At 41.8% G+C, this 22,670-nt stretch overlaps 1 protein-coding gene and 1 long non-coding RNA gene across 7 annotated transcripts in view; one reads left to right on the top strand and one right to left on the bottom strand.

The window, feature by feature from the left end:
* Positions 1-1,273, bottom strand: part of gsk3ba (glycogen synthase kinase 3 beta, genome duplicate a) — a 188,307-nt gene extending 187,034 nt beyond the window's left edge. The window contains exon 1 of the mRNA XM_043701008.2: positions 672-1,273. Coding sequence (XP_043556943.1) covers positions 672-759 — 88 coding nt within the window. The 5' untranslated portion in view covers positions 760-1,273. The remainder of the gene's footprint in view (positions 1-671) is intronic.
* A 411-nt stretch (positions 1,274-1,684) lies between these two features.
* LOC148148529 (uncharacterized) overlaps positions 1,685-22,670 on the top strand; it is a 197,298-nt gene continuing 176,312 nt past the window's right edge. For 5 of the 6 annotated variants that reach the window (XR_015758844.1, XR_015758843.1, XR_015758842.1 and 2 more), the window contains exon 1: positions 1,685-1,825. This is a non-coding gene — a long non-coding RNA (uncharacterized LOC148148529). Of the gene's footprint in view, positions 1,826-21,266; positions 21,546-22,670 lie in introns of those variants that run through there. The other variant, XR_015758846.1, reaches the window with a different exon arrangement.

Below are 22,670 nucleotides of genomic sequence, written 5' to 3'. Positions count from 1 at the left end.
TGAGAACAAGATATTTAACATCCCTCTTTAATATATAAGATGTACTTTTAAAAGTAATCATCTATTTGTTAGAATCAGCAGTTAGAAATTATGTTTTTACATTTTAAAAAAACTATATTGATTTTGGCTTATTCAAAATTTAAGTCGACATGTTGAAAACTACTAATTGCACACCATTATAAACGTGCCAAATTCCTAACCATACCACACCTCTGCTTAACCTGGTGAACACGCAGACAGAGGAAAGGATAGAAATGCAACATAGGAATTAATTTAATGTCTACTGGTTATACAATAAAGTTATTCTCATATTTGCACCCTTCAGAAATTGTAAACTCCAATTCTAACATGAAAATTATTAGTATTAATTTAATATTTCTAAACAATTAGAGTTAAAAGAAACAGTTCACAACTGGTTTATACACATTACTAAGCAGATTAAAGTTTTCCGTCTTTTTTCGATTTCAAGTCGTTTGTGACCAGGAATCCTTTCGGCCATAAGCAGACAATCAGGCGAATCATTTCCAGGCTGGCCTATATCTTTTACGATTAGCACTGCATGTTAATTAATAAATACTGCTGATCAAGAAATCGTTCGATTGACAGTATTTTCGGGACGGGGGGAGGATTCTAAATAAAGAAAAATGATTTGGAAAAAAAAATGTACTTACTGCTGACTTTCATGCTCCCAAAAGCAGACGGCTGCTGCACAGGTTTGCAGCTCTCAGCAAAAGACGTTGTCCTGGGTCGACCACTCATGATTACTTTAAAGCGACATCTAATTTTTCAAACATATATATGTATTTTAAAAAGACACTTTTATATTCCTTTATTTTCGATCCCCTCTTAATTTTAATCCTGTCCACCTGGTTTCATCGCGCAAATTTCTCCCGGTCAAATTAGCTGTCTTTTTAAAAAAATATTTTTATAATAATCGTCAGAAATAAATCTGAAATGATTTCAGAGCTCTGTATTGATCTTGACTGAGCTCAATGCAGGATGGTGGTGGTGATGATGATGATGGTGGTGGTGGTGGTGGTTCCTGCCATGGCGGCTCCTTCAGTTCAATTCAATCCTGAGATAATTTTTTTCCTTTTCCTAAAATTTCTCGGCTTATTTTTTTCAGATCTTAAAAGCCCAGTCGCATCTCTTTTAGTACACGGAAAAAAAATAAAACGATGTCTGAGGGAAAACCCGTGGTTTTACCCCAATTAAAACGGTTAAAACCCCTCCCTAATTCACTCGGCTGTCTTTGTACTTTTTTTTGCCTATCTCTTTCTCCCTCTCACTGCAGCTGTAACCTCTTGGTCAATCTAACTTGATGCCGGGGCGCAGTGATTGACATGTAAAAAGAACCATTCACGGATCGCGTCAAAGACGTCAGCGTCGCCTAGAGTGATGCGGAACCAATCGGTGAGGGGGTGTTGCTGGAGGTGCTTAGCAAGTTCGGTTGACTGACAGCGACGGGGAAACGGGCCGACAGCCTCGGATTGCCCTTCCCCCCTTCGTTTTTCTTCGGCAGCCAATGAAATCACGTCATCTGCCATAAGGTGGGGTGACGGAAAGGCACGAGCTCCGCGAAGCACTGGTGACGTTGTCCAATCGGAACCTGAAGGAGGACCAATTCCGCCCTGACGACGAGCGTTGCCTGTGATTGGAAGTCTTCAAACGCAGTTCAGGAGACCAGGCAGCGGCCTCTAGTTTGGAGGACCAGATGGTGCGACTTAATCGACAGGTGCAGTCTATATTTAGTGCAAGAAAACATATTTGCATATAGAACCGATCAATACTCAACTCGGATGGCAAGAAAGAACAAATGCTAGTAGTAAGTAACGTATAGGTATTGTGTTTTTGAAAATACGATATTTTCTTCCTGCTCATACCTGAATCTATATGTAAACCAGCTGCAACAGGGAACAGTCTAAGCTACTACGGAAAACGATATCATGGAACATAAGGGTTTTTTTTCTTGTTTTAAGGCTGATCATGAACGTCAGGCAGTGATTTGAATGGACCTTGCTCTCTGTTGGAGTTAACAAGAAATGCCTGTTGATTGCTGAGCTATTCCACAAGTCATAAATTAAATGGACAAGATGTACTTCGCCCTATCGCAGACTACTATTGATTTCCAAGTAACTCATTATCTGAAGATGTGATTGTGATGTAGCTACATAATTCGTCTTGCTCCAAACTAGTTACAAAGTGATTTTCAAATTTGTAACATTTATTAATAATGTTAAGTCTCGTAAACATTTCCGGCATACACGTAAAATATATCTTCAGTAACATCCCTACCAACTATCATTTAAATGATTAAGTAGGAATTTGGTAGACACGAGTGTCTGAAAAAGAGGTTGTCAACAGCACGTTTTATTGTCACAGCTTGAAATTCCGCACAAACAATTATGACAAAAGTAGCCGTTCTTATGAATAGATTAGATTGAGATCTGAATTTCAGTTCAGTTAAATAGATCATTGATGGCTTACATCTTCAGGTTCATTTTGGATCAGGAATGAAATACATGTGTAGAGAGTGAAGCAGTTTTGACAACAGAGATCTGAGGTTTCTGGCATGAACCAAACATGATGTTTTGTTCTTTCTGATATTGAACTGAGGAAATTGTGATTTATATGGAACTTAGTTTGGACTGTTATGAATTTGATTGGTGAAATTATATAGTTAATTATCATCTGTGTGCATATAGCTGGTGAAATGTTTGTACATTATATGATTTGAATTCAGCATGTAAATATAAAAGGACTAACAATAGCTTATTAAAAAAGACAATCAGAGACTGAGTTCAAAGTTGTTATGGAAACATAGGACAGGAGTAGACCATTTAGCATCTTGTGTCTATTTCTTTTACAGGTAATAGAGTGGTGACTTGGGGTGTTTATGAATAGGACTAGGATAGAGTGAAAATGTAGAGATATATAAAGTAGATGTAGTTGGAATTGTCAGCTGTGGCACAGACTGGTTCCACAGCAGGTTAATGACAACCTGAAATTTTAAAAAATCTTTATCTTAGATACTTAGAAAAGCAAAGTGAGTGTGATAAAACAAGAGATGGCGACTAAGGAAAACTAACAGGGAGCACAAAGGAACTCTTAAAATGTTCTTAGTAATCCTGAAAAGAAATAGTTGAGTATCAGCAAAGAAAACTATTAGAGTCGTAGAGATGTAATGCACAGAAACAGACCTTTCTGTCCAACTCGTCCAAACCGACCAGATATCCCAACCTAATCTAGTCCCACTTGCCAGCACCCAGACCATATCCCTCCAAACCCTTCCTATTCATACATCCATCCAGATGCCTTTTAAAAATTACAATTGGATAAATAGACAAGGTCTTTTCGCTGGGTTAGGGAAGTCCAGAACTAGAGGGCGTAGGTTTAGGCACCAGGGTCCCAGGTTCGATTCCAGTGTCAGACCACTGTCTGTGTGGAGTTTGCACATTCTCCCTGTGTCAGCGTGGGTTTCCTCCGGGTGCTCCAGTTTCCTCCCACAGTTCAAAGATGTGTGGGTTAGGTGAATTGGCCATGTTAAATTGCCCATAGAGGCATTCGTCAGAGGAAAATGGGTCTGGGAGAGTTATTCTTTGGAGGGTCGGTGTGGACTTGTTGGGCCAAAGGGCCTGTTTCCACACTGTAGGGAATCTAATCTAATCTTGTACCAGCCTCCACCACTTCCTATAGCAACTGATTCCATACACATACCACCCTCTGCATGAAAAAAACTGCCCCCTAAGTCTCTATTATATCTTTTCCCTCTCACTCTAAACCTATGCCCTCTAGTTCTGGACTTTCCTAAACCAGCGAAAAGACCTTGTCTATTTACCTAATCCATGCCCTTCGTGATTTTATAAGCCTCCATAAGTTCACACCTCAGCCTCTGACATTCGGGGAAAACAGCCCCAGCCAATTCAGCCTCTCCCCTATAGCTCAAATCCTCCAACCCTGGCAACATCCTTGTAAATTCTTTCTGAACCATTTCAAGTTTCACAATACCCTTCCGATAGGAAGGAGACTAGAATTTCCCGCAATATTCCAAATGTGGCCTAAACATCTTGTACAGCTGCAACATGACCTCCCAACCATTATACTCAATATTCTGACCAATAAAGGAAAGCATACCAAACACCTTCTTCACTATTCTATCTACCGGCGACTCCACTTTCAAGGAACTATGAACCTGCACTCCAAGGTCTCTTTGTTCAGCAACACTCCCTTTGCTTTTCCAAAATACAGCACCTCATATTTATCTAAATTAAACTCCATCTGCCACTCCTTGGCCCATTGGTCTATCTGATCAAGATCCCGTTGTAATCTGAGGTAACCTTCTTCACTGTCTACTACACCTCTACTTTTGGTGTCATCTGCAAACTTACTAACTATACAAAAGTAAAAGTGGTTCCAAAGAGGAGAATTTTGAAGTGGTCTGAAGAGAGATAAAGCCAGGGAATTGTATTTACAACCTGCACTGAAGACAGCATTTTAGTTTTCCCAGTTTTTATTTGCATGAAATTTCTGTTCATCTAGTCTGATAAATTATGCCCAGTGGAAGAATTGGGGGATGTGGTGAAGCCAGACTGAGTATTGACAGTGTGAAAATTTATACTGTGTTTTCTGATTGTCACTAAGGGGCATCATGTGTGTCAGAAATAGGAGGATGGCCAAGAGTCAATCCTTGGAGGATGTTAGAGATAAAAAAAAATAGGAAATAGGCAATTGCAGATGATTCACTCGCCACAATTAAATAGGTAGATTGGAACCAAACTCATTCGGATGAACAAGGATAAAAGGTTTGATTTGATTTGTTATTGTCATATGTACCTAGGTACAGTGAAAAGTTTTGTTTTGCATGCAGTACAGGCAGATCATACCATACTAAGATCATAGGGTGACAGAATAGAGCGAGGAATACAAAGATACACAAAATTGCACAAAAAATGTCAATATTCAATTTGAAATTTGAGAGGTCCATTCAGAAGTCAAAGACAAGTGGGGAAGAAGCCGTTCTTGAACCTGTTGATACTTGTGTTTAAGCTTTTTATCCTCTGCTTGATGGAAGAGATTAGAAGAGATTATAACTGGGGTCTTTGACGTTGGGTGCCTTTCCAAGGCAGCGAAATATGTAAATGGAGTCCATAAATGGAAGGTTGGCTTGCGTTATGGTCTGGGCTGTGTTCACAACTTTCTCTAGTTTCTTGCGGTCCTGGCCAGAGCAGTTGACTTATCAAGCTGTAATATCTATTACAAGCTGTAATAGATAGAATGCTTTCTACAGTGTGACTGGCTCAAAGGTAGACAGAAGGTGATGGTAGAGGGTTGCCTTTCAGACTGGAGGCCTGTGACCAGTGGTGTGCCACAACAATTGGTGCTGTGTCCACTGCTTTTCATCATTTATATAAATGACTTACGAATAGGAAGGGTTTGGAGGGATATGGGCCAGATGCTGGCAGGTGGGACTAAATTGGGTTGGGATATCTGATCGGTGTGGACAGGTTGGACCAAAGGGTCTGTTTCCATGCTGTACATCTCTGACTCTATGACTTGGATGTGAACATAGGAGGTATAGTTAGTAAGTTTGCAGATGACACCAAAACTGGAGGTGTAGTGAACAGCAAAGAAGGTTACCTCAGTACAATGGGATCTTGATCTGATGGGCCAGTGGGTCAAGGAATGGAGTTTAATGAGGTGGAGTTTAATTTAAATAAATGCAAGGTGCTACATTTTGGAAAGGCAAATCAGAGCAGGACGTATACACGTATTGGTAGTTTCCTGGGGAGTGTTTTCGAACAAAAAGACCTTGGAGGGCAGGTTCATAGTTCCTTGAAAGTGGAGCTGCAGGTAGAAAAGATAGTGGAGAATGTGTTTGCTCTTTTTTTATTATTGGTCAGGGCATTGAGTGTAGGAGTTGAGAGGTCATGTTGTGACTGTACAGGATATTGGCTAGGCAACCTTTGAAATAATGTGTGCAATTCTGATCTCTGTCCTATCAGAAGGATGTTGTGAAACTTGAAACAGTTCAGAAAAGATTTAGAAGGATGTTGTCAGGGTTGAAAGATTTCAGCTACAGGTCAAGGCTGAATAGCTAGGGTTGTTTTCCCTGGAGTGTTGGAGGCTGAGGGGTGACCTTATAGAGGTTTATAAAATCATGAGGGGCATGGATCAGATAAATAGACAAGGTCTTTTCACTAGCTGGGGGAGTCCAGAACAAGAAGGCATAGGCTTGGGGTGAGAGGGGAATGATTTAAAAGGATCCTAAGGAGCAACTGTTTCATGCAAAGGGTGGTGCGTGTATGGAATGAGCTGCCAGAGGGAGTGGTGGAGGCTGATACAGCATTTTAAAGGTATCTTCGTGGGCGGCACGGTGGCACAGTGGTTAGCACTGCTGCCTCACAGCGCCAGAGACCCGGGTTCAATTCCCGCCTCAGGCGACTGACTGTGTGGAGTTTGCACGTTCTCCCCGTGTCTGCGTGGGTTTCCTCCGGGTGCTCTGGTTTCCTCCCACAATCCAAAGATGTGCAGGTCAGATGAATTGGCCATGTTAAATTGCCCGTAGTGTTAGGTAAGGGGTAAATGTAGGGGTAGGGGTATGGGTGGGTTACGCTTCGGCAGGTCGGTGTGGACTTGTTGGGCCGAAGGGCCTGTTTCCACACTGTAATCTAATCTAATCTAATCTAGATGGGTATATGAATAGGAAGGCTTTAGAGGGATATGGGCCAAGTGCTGGCAAATGGGACTAGATTAGGTCAGGATATCGGGTTAGCATGGATGAATTGGATTGAAGGGTCTGTTTCTGTGCTGTATGTCTCTGACTCTATCTGTAAAAGTTGATGAGAGTGGGCATACTGAATTTCCTTAGCCTCCTGAGGAAGAACATAGAACAATACAGCACAGAAAAGGCCCTTCGGCCCTCTATGTTGCACCGACCTGTGAACTATTCTCAGCTCGTCCCCCTACACTATCCCATCATCCATGTGCTTATCCAAGGATTGTTTAAATCTCCCTAATGTGGCTGTGTTAAATACATTGGCAGGTAGGGCATTCCACGCCCTTACCACTCTCTGCATAAAGAATCTGCCTCTGACATCTGTCTTAAATCTATCACCCCTCAATTTATAGTTATGCCTCCTCGTACAAGCTGACGTCATCATCCTAGGAAAAGGACTTTCACTGTCTACCCTATCCAATCCTCTGATCATCTTGTATGTCTCTATCAAATCCCCTCTTAGCCTTCTTCTTTCCAATGAGAACAAACCCAAGTCTCTCAGCCTTTCCTCATAAGACCTTCCTTCCAGACCAGGCAACATCCTGGTAAACCTTCTATGCACCTTTTCCAATTTTCCACATCCTTCCCGAAATATGGTGACCAGAACTGTACACAATATTCCAAGTCCGGTCGCACTAGCGTTTTCTATAGTTGCAGCGGCTCCGGAACTCAATCCCTCTACCAATAAAACCTAACACACAGTATGCATTCTTAACAGCACTATCAACCTGGGTGGCAACTTTCAGGGATCTATGTACATGGACTCCAAGATTCCTCTGCACATCCACACTACCAAGAATCTTTCCATTGACCCAGTACTCTGCTTCCTGTTATTCTTCCCAAAGTGAATCACCTCACATTTAGCTACATTGAACTCCATTTGCCACGTCTCAGCCCAATCCTGCAGTTTACCCAAGTCCCCCTGCAACCTGCAACATTCTCCCAAACTGTCCACTACTCCACCGACTTTAGTGTCACCTGCAAATTTACTAATCCATCCACCTATGCCTGTGTCTAAGTCATTTATAAAAATGACAAACAGCAGTGGTCCCAAAACAGATCCTTGTGGCACACCACTAGTAACCAGACTCCAGGCTGAATATTTTCCATCAACCACCACTCGCTATCTTCTTTCAGAAATGATTCGGAGATGCCGGTGTTGGACTTGGGTGTACAAAGTTAAAAATCACACAACACCAGGTTATAGTCCAACAGGTTTAATTGGAAGCACACTAGCTTTCGGAGCGACGCTCCTTCATCAGGTGATTGTCCTGATGAAGGAGCGTTGCTCCGAAAGCTAGTGTGCTTCCAATTAAACCTGTTGGACTATAACCTGGTGTTGTGTGATTTTTAACTTCTTTCAGAAAGCTAGTTTCTAATCCAAACTGCTTAATCATCCTTAATCCCAGGCCTCTGAATTTTCTCCAACAGCCTACCATTTGGAACCTTATCAAAGGCTTTTCTGAAGTCCATGTCCAACATGCATTATTTTCTTTCTATTTACGTAATAGACATTTCTGGAATTTTTGTCCATGTGTGAAGCACTTTGCATTTCTGTACATTTGGTTTCATCTAACACCTTTGTGTCTAATTTCCAAGTAAATTTAAATCTTTCTCCTACACACACTCCTACAGACCCATACACTCACACAGATTCTCTCATACACAAGCTCTCTTTCATATGCTCATACATAGACACTCATGCTCACATGCACCCTCTCATAGACATACACATCTTTACACTCACACTCACAAATATAGACATTTACATACTTTCTCACACATACACATACACCCACACACACACACACCCACATGCACGCATCCATATATAAGTTCATGGGATGAATTTGTACATGCAGAATTATATTTTATTTTGCTCAAAAATTGCGTTAATCAATGTAAGATTCTATAAATCCTTTTTTTAGAAAAAGTCAGTCTGAACATTGGGGCGCAGACAGCTTCACACCTTCAATGCATTATCTGAGCTGACATGGCACCTATTGTTAAAGTTCAACTGAGAATGTGACTTTTTTATAAAAGTTCTCGAATTTACGTATGAAAGAACTGAAACCAACATGGTCACTCTAAAAGATGAAAGACTTAACAAATAATCTAGTCTTTTTCAATAGATAATTTCAGTTGCATCACACTGTAAACTTTTGCTATAAATTCTGTGTCGTACGATCTTATACTCCACAAACACCAAAAGAAAGGGGCAATGCTCCGAAAGCTAGTGCATCCAAATAAACCTGTTGGACTATCACCTGGTGTTGTGATTTTTAACTTTGTATACCTGAGTCCAACACTGGCACCTCCAAATCATATCCCTCTTCCAAATGATTCTTATTTTATAATACTTGCATTGTGCCTAAGGGAAAGACAATGGAACGAGGACATGCCACAACCCAAAGGACTAGCCACACTACCATACATCAAGAGCATTTCCAAACTGACAGCCAGACTAATGCGACCACTAGGACTCATAACAGCGCACAAACCAACAGCCACTCTCAGACAACAACTCACCAGGACGAAGGATCCGATACCCAGCATGAGCAAAACCAATGAAGTGTTCAAATTCCCATGCAAGGACTACCCAAAACACTACATAGGACAAACAGAAAGACAGCTATCGATCCGCATCCATGAACACCAACTAGCCACGAAACGACACGACCAGCTATCCTTAGTATCCACACACGCAGACGACAAGCAACATGAGTTCGACTGGGACAACACTATTATTATAGGCCAAGCCAAACAGGGAACAGCCAGGGAATTCCTAGAGGCTTGGCACTCATCGACAGATTCAATCAATAAGCACATTGACCTGGACCCTATATACCGACCACTGCAGCGGACAGCAGGAACTGACAACCGGAAGCAGCAGATTCAAACCACTATAAATGCCGGAGGAAAGATCACAGAAGCACTTCACAGGAGGCTCCCAAGCACTGAGGATGTCACCTAGACAGGGGACGAAACGTCTGCACCAGAAATTCCCAGCTCGGCGAACAGAACCACAACAACGAGTACCCAAGCTACAAATCTTCGCACAAACCTTGATCACCAATAGGATAAACAACACACTGAGGAACCTACAAAAAAAACAGACAGATAACAGGTTTGACCTACAAAGAATGAAACCTGAAAGCAACAACACCCCCAGATTCTATGGACTACCTAAAGTGCACAAACTAGACATCCTAATCAGACCCATAATATCACTACCAGGGACACCATCACACAAATTGGCTGAAGAACTACAGCAGAAATTGAAACACCTGATCAGCGGATCCAGACACTTATGCAATCAACACAGGAATTCTTGGACATCATCAGAAATATACACATAGACAAGGAAGAAACCATGGTCTCATTCGATGTAACGGCACTGTTCAACTCTATCGACAAAACCCTAGCCAGAGAAACAATAGCCATCCTGCTGGACATACAGAACAGACAACAGGACGGTGAACCTATCAGCAAAGACTCAAACTACTGGGCCTGTGCCTCACAACACACTTCGCATTCAACAACCAAATATGAACAAATCAACGGCACACCCATGGGCTCACCCATCTCTGGACTCATAGCAGAAGTGGTAATGCAAAGATTAGAACAAGCAGTCTTACCGCAAATTCAACCCAAACTCTGGGTCAGATGTGTGGATGACACCTTTGTAATCATTAAAAACACAGAAATAGAGAACACACACCAGATCATCAACGCCACACTCACAGGAATCTGATTCACTAGAGAGGAAAAAAAGGACAACCAAATCTCATTCCTAGACGTGATGGTACAGAGAACACCGAACGGAGAATTCACCACAAAGGTATACAGGAAAGCCACTCACACAGACCAAATCCTGAACTACGAAAGCAACCACCCCAACACACACAAAAGAAGTTGCATCAAGACACTGTTCAAAAGGGCCACAACACACTGCAGTACACCAGAACTGCAAAAAAGAGGAAGAAGAACACCTCTACAATGTATTCGCCAAAAATGGATACCCGCGCAATTTCATCAACAGATGCCTAAGGGAAACACAACGGAACGAGTACATGCCGCAACTCAAAGGACTAGCCACACTACCATACATCAAGAGCATTTCCAAACTGACAGCCAGACTACTGCGACTACTAGGACTCATAACAGCGCACAAACCAACAGCCACTCTTAGACAACAACTCACCAGAACGAAGGACCCAATACCCAGCATGAGCAAAAACCAATGTAGTGTACAAAATACCATGCAAGGACTGCACAAAACACTACATAGGACAAACAGGAAGACAGCTAACGATCCGCATCCATGAACACCAACTAGCCACGAAACGACACGACCAGCTATCCTTAGTATCCACACACGCAGACGACAAGCAACATGAGTTCGACTGGGACAACACTATTATTATAGGACAAGCCAAACCGAGAACAGCCAGGGAATTCCTAGAGGCTTGGCACTCATCGACAGATTCAATCAATAAGCACATTGACCTGGACCCTATATACCGACCACTGCAGCGGACAGCTGGAACTGACAACCGGAAGCAGCAGATTCAAACCACTACAAATGCCGGAGGAAAGATCACAGAAGCGCTTCACAGGAGGCTCCCAAGCACTGAGGATGTCACCTAGACAGGGGACGAAACGTCTGCACCAGAAATTCCCAGCTCAGCGAACAGAACCACAACATCCTATTGGTGAGCTGTGGGGTGGGGTCAAACTCCCTCTTTTGGTAGGTGTTGGTATCTGCAAGTAGTTGCGCTTTTTGGATGTAGTCTGCTTTGTCCAGGATGACCGTCATTCTGCCTTTGTCTGCTGGTAGTATGATTATGTTCTTATCGTTTCTTAGTGATTTTAGTGCTTCCCTCTCCTTGGTGTTGTGGTTATGTGTTTGTATTTTCCTTGTTGTCAGCGGTACGATCCTTTGTCTCACTGTTTGTTGTGTCTCTTCTGTCAGTCCATTGTTCCTGAGTGTGCATTCTAATGCTGCCAGGAAGTCTGCTGTCTTGGCGTCCCTGTGGTTATAGTTGAGTCCCTTGGCCAGTATTGTTCTTTCCGTGTCTGTGAGCTGTCTGTGGGAGAGTTTCTAACCCAGGTGTGTGTTATTGTGTCCTCTCTGTGTGTTAGTTTGGCCATTTTTTCTTTTAGTGCCGTTTTTTTGCGGTATGTGGTCCTGTTCTGTCCTATGGTGATGGCCTGTTCTATGGTCCGGGTCCATTCCTGATCGGTGGTTTTTAAAATTAACAATTTTTGGCGTGCAATTTCTTGTCTGTATTTGTGAAGTCTGTTGTGAGCATCAGTGATCATTACCTGTAATCATAATGTGCTTCCAATGAAACCTGTTGGACTATAACCTGGTGTTGTGTGATTTTTAACTTTGTATACCCCAATCCAACACTGGCATCTCCAAATTATAAAAAGGGAGCCATTGAAGTTCAAATACAACTAATCCTTTGCCTAAGTTGGCTGGAAGGGTGGTTTGTGACACACAATGATACCAATAGTGTGGGTTCAATTCCCACACTGGCTGAAGTTACCATGGTTGACGCTCCTTCTCGATCGCTCCCCTTGCCTGAGGCATAGTGCCCCTCCAGTTAAATCACCATCAGTCATCTCTTTCTAATGCAAGAGCACCAGTATGGTCTTCTGGAGCTACAGCAACCTTACCTTTTATCTTTATCACTTGCCTACTGCTAACAAACCTCTTTTGTCACACTCTCAGATGAAGCTGGTAAGTTAGATTGACACGAAGTCCCTTTCATATTCCTATGTTTTCTCCAATACTTTCACAGCTAGACCAAAAAGATAAAGGTTGTAACCATGTTAGGTTCAGAAGTTTTCAAAAAACATTTTAAGTATTAGTCCACTTTTGGAATATTGTGTGCAATTCTGGTCTCCCTCCTACTTGAAGGACGTTGTGAAACTTGAAAGGGTTCAGAAAAGATTTACGAGGATGTTGCCATAGTTGAGCTACAGGGAGAGACTGAATAGCCTGCGGCTGTTTTCCCTGAAGTGTCAGAGACTGAGGCGTGACCTTACAGAGATTTATAAAATCATGAGGGGCATGTATAGGGTACACAGACAAGGTCTTTTCCCTGGGTTGGGGGAGTCCAGAACTAGAGGGCATAGGTTTAGGGTGAGAGGGGAAAAATTTGAAAAGGACCTAAGGGGCAACCTTTTGATGCCGTGGATTGTGCGTGTATGAAATGAGCTGCCAGAGGAAATGGTGGGAGCTGGTACAATTACAACGTTTAAAAGGCGTCTGGATGGGTAAATTAATAGGAAGGGTTTAGAGGGATATGGGCCAAGTGGTGGCAAATGGGACTAGATTAATATTGGATATCTGGTCGGCATGGACGAGTTGGACCGAAGGGTCTGTTTCCGTGCTGTACATCTCTATGACTCTGAGTCTTATGATATGTGCAATAAAATTTGGAGAGGCCTTGGTGGAGATGAATATCAGCAATATCTATGCCGTCCTGATCTGCATTTGGAAACACACTTTACTGTAATTCAATGAAAGGAAGGATAGCGAAATGTTCCATGATTTTTACTGTTTATTTTGTTCAAGCATAAAATTATAAATCACTGACATTATAAAGATGAATCTATTATCAGCCTTGGAGGCAGGAAGAAATTAAGAAGGCAATATTCTGCAATATTGTTTTGTCTAGGGACCATTTTCACAACATTGAAGTTTTTAGTGTCTGACTATTTAAAAGAAATTTGTGAAACTTCCCAAAATTGAAGGGAATCTCAGCATTTGGAAACAATGGACCTCTTTTCTCTTTTTTCTCTCTTTCTCAGGCTTCCAATGTTCCTATGCTTTTGAGAGCAGGATGAGTTGGAGTATGAAAGAATGGAAGCCATGTGTGTGCAATATTATGTCTAGACAGAATGCCTCACTAACAGGGTCTCCATACCATCTAGGACTCAATTTGAATTTTACTAAGACAATATGTGAAAAATGTGTGGTTTCTGTCTGATGCAATGACAAAGTTGTTGTAAATAGACTTTCAGCTTCTTTGCGGCTGTGAAGGTGATAATGGCACTTAATATTTGTTTATCCATTGACATCCTGACTGCCTCTGGTGAGTCAAATCAGTTAGTCAGTAGTGGACAGTTGATGTACTAGTGGTATTATCACTAGACTATTAATCCGGAAGCCCAGGTAATGTTCCGTGAACCCATGTTCAAATCCCACCAGGGGAGATAGTGGAATTGTAATTCAATAAAATCCGGAATTAAGAGTCTAATAACCATGAAACTTGTGGAAAACAACCCATTTGCTTCATTAACATTCTTTTTAAAGAAAGAAACCTTACCTAGTGTGGTCCAGATGTGAATCCAGACCCCAGCAATGTGGTTGATTGGGATAGGCAATAAATGTGGGTCTCTTCAGCAATGCCCACATCCTGTGAATGAATTAAAAGAAGTTCATCACTGCGTTAAGGAAGTTGTAGATGTCCTATCAGGCTGGTCTGAGTTCATTAATTTCCCAATAATTCCAGTATCCGGAAAAGAGAACCATTAACTTGTCACAAAATGCTGGGTACTGCACATGTAAAACTGCCATCCAACATCAATAACTTCATGAATAGGAACAGATTTCTTTCTGAGCATGAAGATTGTTATTGATGCTCATCACCTAATTATGCATGTCAATGCAATATATCCATTTTTAATTTTTTATATTTCAAAATATACTTTATTCATAAAAAATATCTAGTCACAAATGCAGTTTGGTTCTGTACAGTAGCATATCAAGGAAACAAGCATTGGGGTTTGACTCTACCCAGACAAGCCAAAGGCATCTCCTATTTGAACCAGACTATACTTACATGCATTTGAGGCACTAGGAGAGTCCAATAACTGAATGTATTCCTGTTTAACCTCAACATGAAGACCTCAGACAGTGGTCTTCCCCACTGCACCTTGCCCCTTGCAGTTGCCCCAAGCTTTAGTGTGTCCCTCAGCATGTAGTCTTGGACCTTGGAATGCAACACTTGGTCAAGGTCAACTCCTTGTTCTGGAAGACCTACAAATTTCTGGCAGATCAAAAAGCAACTTTCCATTCTTTTCATTCTCAACTGCTGTACTATTCATCTACAGCCAGGACCTGGCTAATAAGTGACAAATGTTTCTGAATTAACTGGTGGCTGATGACCATTTTGCTTAAAGCAGGTTTAGTTAAGGCTAGGGGGAGGGAATAAAAGAATCATTTGAGCTAAATTTTCCCATCTCCTGAACAACATTTTGTGAATCAGTTGGGAAAATATGGCAAGTTCAGAAAAATAAGATTTTTGACATCGAGAGAAGTCTAATTTTCTATCCCCAGATGTGAACAGTGAGACAAGAATCTCAACAATATGTGACAGGGTCATTTGCATATATTTGCATCACATTAGTACTTGATCTATTCTCTTTTATATGTTATTTCCAATTCTCCTGGATGACAGACAAACTGACAGTGCCAATTCCTGACATGAAAGTTAAAGCAGGCACCTGGTAGCTCCAGCTAACTGCTTGCTCATCCAGACTTCCATTTTGGCTAGCAATCCCCAAGATCCTCAGGGCATACTCCATGAGCAGCAACCAACCACCCCCTTTCCACAGAAGTTTGCATCCGACATACGTGAGCCTCATCATATCACCATGGCACACTTTAACGAACATGAAACACTGTTCTCCACTTTACTACTGTACTCTGGAACACACCAACATTTTGCAGTGCTGCTGACACGTTGCATTGCATGTAGGAACATTTACTCATATCATGACTCTGAATAGGCTGCATTTTGGGGGGGTCTTCAATTGATCTTTTCGTGGTTATTCATTTTGAGTCTACTTGGCTGTTCAGAGTGTCTCAGCCTGCCTCACTTTGCTGCCTGATTCAGAACTTTCAGACTCAGTAGTTCTGTTTTTACATGCTGTTTCATGCAGACACAAGCCGGGCTGCTTATTCTGGTTGTCAGCAGTGATTAGTTAAGGAAGTGAACGTTGTTGTAAAGCACCATGCCACATCAATGTCGTACTAACAGCACGTGCCAGTAGCTTATGTTGCAAACAGTTTCAACTGAATGGCCACGTATCAAAGTTTTTAAGGGGATTAGTCCTCAATCAAGATAGTCATCAGTCAGGGATGTCACTACAGTCAGTCAAAAGCACAGTGTCCAGTCACAGTACAGGGGCTTGTTCACAGTCAGAATCAGGGATTCCTTATCACTGCAATCTAGGGAATGGGCTGCAGTCAGTCTTGCAAATCCAGTGCAAAAAAATCTGTGGATTAGCAGGAAGTCAGTCAGGGAGTTGCACAGAAACTACTCCATTCACTTATCAGTCAGGATGTCCTTCCAAATCAAGGAGAGGGTCGGTCAAGTCCAAGGGGACTTATTAGGGGCCATCACTCTGGTAGGGATGTTGGAGAAGTCAATTGAGAGGAATTGGAGGCAACATGCTGGGAAGCAACTCAACATATACAGGTTGGAGACAGTATATTGGAGAACATTGGTAATTACAGGAACCATCAATGGTCACACCACCCTGGCTATCAAGACTGTTACTGACACAATTTAACAGTTTTACAGCACGGAGTGAGGCCTTTTTGTCACATGTCCATGCTGCTCATTAAGCACCTATCTACTCTTGTTCTACTTTCTCGCATTTGGCCCAAAGGCTTGTGTGCTATGGCATTTCAAGTAATCATCTCAATAATTCTTAAAAGTTGTGATGATTCCTGCCTCTACCACTCTTTTCAAGCAGTGAGTTCCAGATACCCAAAATCCTGTGAGTGAAAAAGTACTTGCTTAAATTCTCTCTAAGCCTCCTGCCCTTTATCTTAAACCTAATCCTGGTTATTGACCCCACTACTAAGGGGAAATATCTTTTGCTAGCTACCCTATGTACGCCCTCATAATTTTGTACACCTCAATCAGGTCTCCCTCAGCCTCCTCTGCTCTGAGGAAAACAGTCAAAGTCTGGCCCTAGAAAAGCACAGCAGGTCAGGCAGCGTCCGAGGAGCAGAAGAGTTAACGTTTCAGGCATGATGTACAGCATGGAAACATACCCTTTGGTCCACCTTGTCCTTGTCGAGCAGATATCCAAGATTAATCTAGTCCAATTTGCCACCATTTTCCCCACATCCCTGTAAACCCTTCCTATTCATATACCCAACCAGATGCCTTTTAAATATTGTAATTATACCAGTCTTCACCACTTCCTCTGACAGCCCATTTCACACATGCACCATCCTCTGCATAAAAAAGTTGTCCCTTGGGTTGCTCTTAAATCAATTCCCTCTCACCACCATACTTTAAGAAGGATGTGACTGAACTAGAGAGGGGGCAGAGGAGATTCACCAGGTTGTTGCATGAGGTAGAGTATTTCAGCTAGAATGCTGGAGCTGTTTTCCTTAGAAGAAAGTGAGAACTGCAGATGGCAGAGAGTTAGAATCAAAAATTGTGGCGCTAGGAAAACTCAGGTCAGGCAACATCCGAGGAGCAAGAGAGCCGACGTTTCGGGCATAAGCCCTTCATCAGATAAGACTCATTATTTCTTCGCTCTTGCATTCAGTGCTTCGACATTCAATGATAAATGCCTGGAAGTATATCCCAGGACCTTTTCGGGAATCTGGGAGGAAATTGCAGGTCCAATAGCAGAGATACTTGTATCATTGATAACCACAAGTGAAGTGCCTCAAGATTGGAGGGTGGCTAATGTTGTGCCATTATTTAAGAAAAGCTGCAGGGAAATACCTGGGAACTACAGACCAGTGAGCCTAATGTTTGTGGTGGGTAAGCTGTTAGAGGGGATTCTGAGAGACAAGATCTACAGACATTTGGAGAGGCAAAGACTCATTTTGGATAGTCAGCATAGCTTTGTGCATGGGAAATCACAGCTCATGAACTTGATTAAATTGCTTGAAAGGGTGATCAAGAAGTAGATGTGGGCAGTGCAGTAGACATTGTCTACATATACTTTAGCAAGGCCTTTGACAAAGTACCACATGGTGGGTTGTTGAGAAAGATTTACTCTCAAGGGATCCAAGGAGAGCTGGCCAATTGGATACAAAATTGGCTTGAAGGTAGAAGACAGAGGTTGGTGATAGAGGGTTGTTTTTCAAACTGGAGGCCTGTGACCAGCGGTGTACCACAGAGATCGGTGTTGAGTCAACTGTTACTTGTCATATATGTAAATGATTTGGATGAGAATTTAGGAGATATGGTTAGTAAGTTTGTGAATGACACCAAGATTGGTATAGTGGGCAGTGAAGAAGGTTAGCTGGCAGTACAGTGAGATTTTGGTCAACTGGGCTAGTGGGCTGAGGAATGGCAGATAGAGTTTAACATAGATAAATGCAAGGTGTTGCATTTTGTTAGGTCAAACTAAGGCAGGGCTTACACAGTCAATGGTAGGCCCTGGGAATGTTTTAGAATAAAGCAATCTAGGGGTACAGGTTCATAGTTCCTTGAACATGGAGTCACAAGTAGAAAGGGTGGGAAGAAGACTTTTGGCATGCTTGCTTTCATCGGTCAGTGCAATGAGTATAGGAGGTGGGATGTTGGTAAGGCCATATTTGGACTACTGTATGCAGTTCTGCTTGCCCTACTGTAGAAAGGATATTGTTAAACTAAGTTTAAAAATCGCACAACACCAGGTTATAGTACAACAGACTTAATTGGAAGCACTAGCTTTCGGAGCGCTGCTCCTTCATCAGTTGGTTATGGAGTACACAATTGTAAGACACAGAATTTATAGCAAAAGTTTACAGTGTGATGTAACTGAAATTATACATTGAAGAATACCTTGATTGTTTGTTAAGTCTCTCATCTGTTGGAATGACCATGTTAAGTTCACTTCTTTCATATGTAAATCACAAAACTTTTTTAAAAGGTTATCTTCTGAGGTTAACTTTAAACATTGGTGTCAGCCCAGATAATATGTTCGATAATATGAAGGTGTTAGCCCCCTGTGTGCTGTTGTCTGTGCCATAATGTTTAGACTGATTCTAACCTAAAAAAAATGAGTGAAAAGTCTTCCATGGATTCATGCAGCTTTTTGAGCAAAGTACAAATTAACTCCGCAAGTACAAGTTCACCCCACAAACATATATGTGTGTCTGTCTGTCTGTGTGTGTGTGTGGGGGGGGGATTATATGTGTGTGTGTGTGTGTGTGTGTGTGGAGGGGAGGGGGGTTGGTCTAAGTCTGCCAAGCAGAGGCTACAGCAATGGATGAATGGGCACCGCACAACAATCAACAGACAGGAGTGTTCCCTGCCAGTTGGAGAACACTTCAGCAGTCCAGGACATTCAACCACAGACCTTCGGGTGACCATCCTCCAAGGTGGACTTCGGAACAGGCAGCAGTGAAAAATGGCCGAGCAGAGGCTGATAGCTAAGTTCGGTACCCTTGGGAGGGCCTCAACCAGGACCTTGGGTTCATGTCACATTACAGGTGACTACCATTGCATTACAGAGACACAGACACAGGCACTCTATACAAAGACACAAAGACACAGGCACTCACACACACACACTCCCACACTCACAGATGCACACTCACAGATGCACCCTCTCTGACTTAGACCCCTTTACACTCTCTCTCATACACACACACACGCATACACTCTCTCTCTCTCACAGCCATTCACAACTCCCCACTCCAGACACACACTTCCACACTCTCACATGCACCCTCTCACAGACTGAGACTCCTTTACACTCACACACACACACAAACTCTCTCTCACAGACACACTCAAGCCCCCCACCCCAGACAGACAGACACATACATGCACACATACACATATGTTTGTGGAGTGAATTTGTACTTGCAGAGTTACGTTGTACTTTGCTCAAAAACTGCATGAATCCATGTAAGACTCTGTTAACTCATTTTTTTAGATTAGAATCAGTCTAAACATAATGGCACAGACAACAGCACACAGGGGGCTAACACCTTCAACATATTACCTGGACTGACACCAATTCTTAAAGTTAACCTGAGAATGTAACTTTAAAAAAAAGTTTTGTGATTTGCATATGAAAGAAGTGAAACTAACATGGTCATTCTGACAGATGAGAGACTTAACAAACGATCAAGTTATTTTCCAATGTATAATTTCAGTTACATCACACTGTAAACTTTTGCTATAAATTCTGTGTCTTACAATTGTTTACTCCACAACCTGATGAAGGAGCAGCACTCCAAAAGCTAGTGCTTCCAATTAAACCTGTTGTACTATAACCTGATGTTGTGCGATTTTTAACTTCATACACCTCAGTCCAACACCGGCATCTCCAACTCATTGTTAAATCTTTTCTGCACTCTTTCTAGTTTACTAGAATGCTACCTAGACTAGAAGGTTTGACTTATTTGAGAGACTGGATAGGTTGGGACATTTCTCACTGGAGCATAAGAGACTTAGGGAGTGACCTTATAGAGGTCTTTATAATCATGAGAGGCATAGATAAGTTAGATAGCCAACAGCTTTTCCCCATGGTAGTGGAGCCTAAAACTAGAGGACGTAGGTTTAAAGTGTGAGGGGAGAGATACAAAAGGCTACAGAAGGACAATTTTATCACAGAGGGTGGTGTGCCTGTAATGGGCTGCGAGAGAAGTGGTGGAGGAGAGTACAATTTTGTCATTTAAGAAACACTTGGACAGGTACATGGAAAGGATAGGCATGAAGGGATAAGGACCAAAACCTGGACCAAAACCTGAATATTGGACTAGATTAATTGTGAAAACTGGACGGCATGGACAAGTTGGGCTGAAGGGCCTATTTCCATGCTGTAACCCTCTGACTTTATGACTATTACAGGTAAGTATCCCGTAATGCTTTCTCAACCAGTTTATTCACCTGTCCTGTCACGTTTAAGGATCTATGGACAAGCACACTAAGTACAACATATGTTCCTTAGTCCTCCCAAGATGTATCACCTCACTCTTTTCAGCAGATTAAATTCCATTTGCAGCTGTTTAGTCCATCTGACCAGCCTAGACAGATCATCCTGAAGTCTAAGGCTTTCCACCTCACTATTTTTGTGTCATCTGCCTCCTGCCACCAAGCAATTAAGGATCCAATTTACCAAATTGTCCTAAATCCCTTGGGCTCTTGCCTTCTTGAGCAGTATCCCTTGTGAAATGGAAGGTATTTCATGCCAGATTTCTCACTTCATCTTGTTTCCCTCTGATAAGTTCAGTGCATCACCTTGGCCAACATAGCTGGCTTCTCTCATATGCAGAGTGCTATATAATGTACCCACATTGCATTGAGACAACCATATCATAATACAGCTGACTTCATCAACAGCAAAGGGTTCCATTCTATCAATATACAAATCATTTGTGATCATTGGTACCACATTCTAGAAGCCTGCACTGTGTACCCCGCAAGCTGCTATGATGCTTTTTGTCCTTGAGAATGTTCATATTCCTGCTTTGTTTCAAAGGTCAAATGCCTTACAAGGAGAGTTACTGGAAGACAAGAATTATCCTCTGCAACAATGGTTGATGACTCCATTTTGCAATCCATTGACTTGAAGTCAAGCATTGATACAATTCAGCTCATTCTTCCATCAGGACTATCATGGAGCAGCCAATAGTCCTTCTGATGATGAAATTCTAATGTTTGAATCTGTCCAAGTGGCCTTGCAATACAATCTAGACAAAGTGTGCCACAAAACTGGAGTAAGCAAGATTGGATGTGATGGAAGCTGTAGAACTGGGAGAGCAACAGCTTCTGACTAAGTATGTTTCATGTCTCTGTTTCTATTTTTGTGTCATTTGCAAATTTAGCAATAGTACATTCATTTTCCTCATCCACATTTTTGGAGCTCCAACATTGATCTCTGTGGCACTTTACTAATTACTGGTTGCCATTCTGAAAATACCCCCTTTACCCCAACTGTCTTCTATTAATTAACCAAGCTCGATCCATGTAAATATATTACTCCCAACACTATGAGCCCTTATCGTACCAAGTAACCTTGCATCCAGTATGTTATCGAATGTCTTTTGAAAGTCCAAATAGATTCTATCTACTGATTTCCCTTTATCAACCCTGCTTGTTACCATCTCAAAGAATTGTAGCAAATTTGTCAGGCATGATTTCCCTTTCATGAAGCCATGTTTAATCTGCTTTATTAAAGGATTTCAAAATGCTCTGCATCATTTTTAATACACTCTAGCAGTTTCCAAAAATAAGTGTTAAGCTAACTGACCTATTCTTGCCCATATTTGTATCTTCCTTTTTAAAATATTGGCAGTTTTGCAATGCTATGGCACTATTTTCAGACTTTAAGGATTCCTGGAAGATTATTATCAGTGCAACAACTATCTCTATAGGTACTTCCCTTGAAATCCTAGGTTGCATCCTATCAGGTCATGGGAACTTAGTGGCTTTTAGCCCCTTTAAGTTTCCCTAATACTTTAGCTATAATGATAATTATTGTGTTTATTCCTTCCTTCTCCCCTCCCCTGCTTAGCCCTTTATTATGTAGTATGTATGGAACGTTATTAGAATCTGCTACAGTGAGACAGGTGCACAACTCCTCTGCCATTTCCTGATTTTCCTCGCTATTATTTTTCCACCCTTGTTTTCTGAAGGCCCAACGTTCACTTTTGCTGCTGTCTTCCTTTTTTATATATTTGAAGTATCTTTACAGTTGCTTTTATGTTATTTGTAAGCTTGCTGTCATAATTTATTCTCTTTTTTTTAATCTAGTCATATTGTGTTGACTTTTCAAACTTTCCCAAATCTCTGGCTTACCACTAATCCTTGCCACATTATAGTTTTTATTTCAGTTTGAAACTGTCCCCAACTTGCCTTGTTAATCATGATTGATTAGCTTCCCAGAATTCTTCTTATTCACT

The sequence above is a fragment of the Chiloscyllium plagiosum genome, unplaced genomic scaffold (assembly GCF_037043375.1).
Source record: "Chiloscyllium plagiosum isolate Xiang-an unplaced genomic scaffold, Cpla_swu_hap1 HiC_scaffold_12, whole genome shotgun sequence".
Classification (NCBI taxonomy): Eukaryota; Metazoa; Chordata; class Chondrichthyes; order Orectolobiformes; family Hemiscylliidae; genus Chiloscyllium; species Chiloscyllium plagiosum.
Note: the sequence above shows the minus strand (reverse complement) of the source record. Positions and strands in the feature narration are given on the sequence as shown.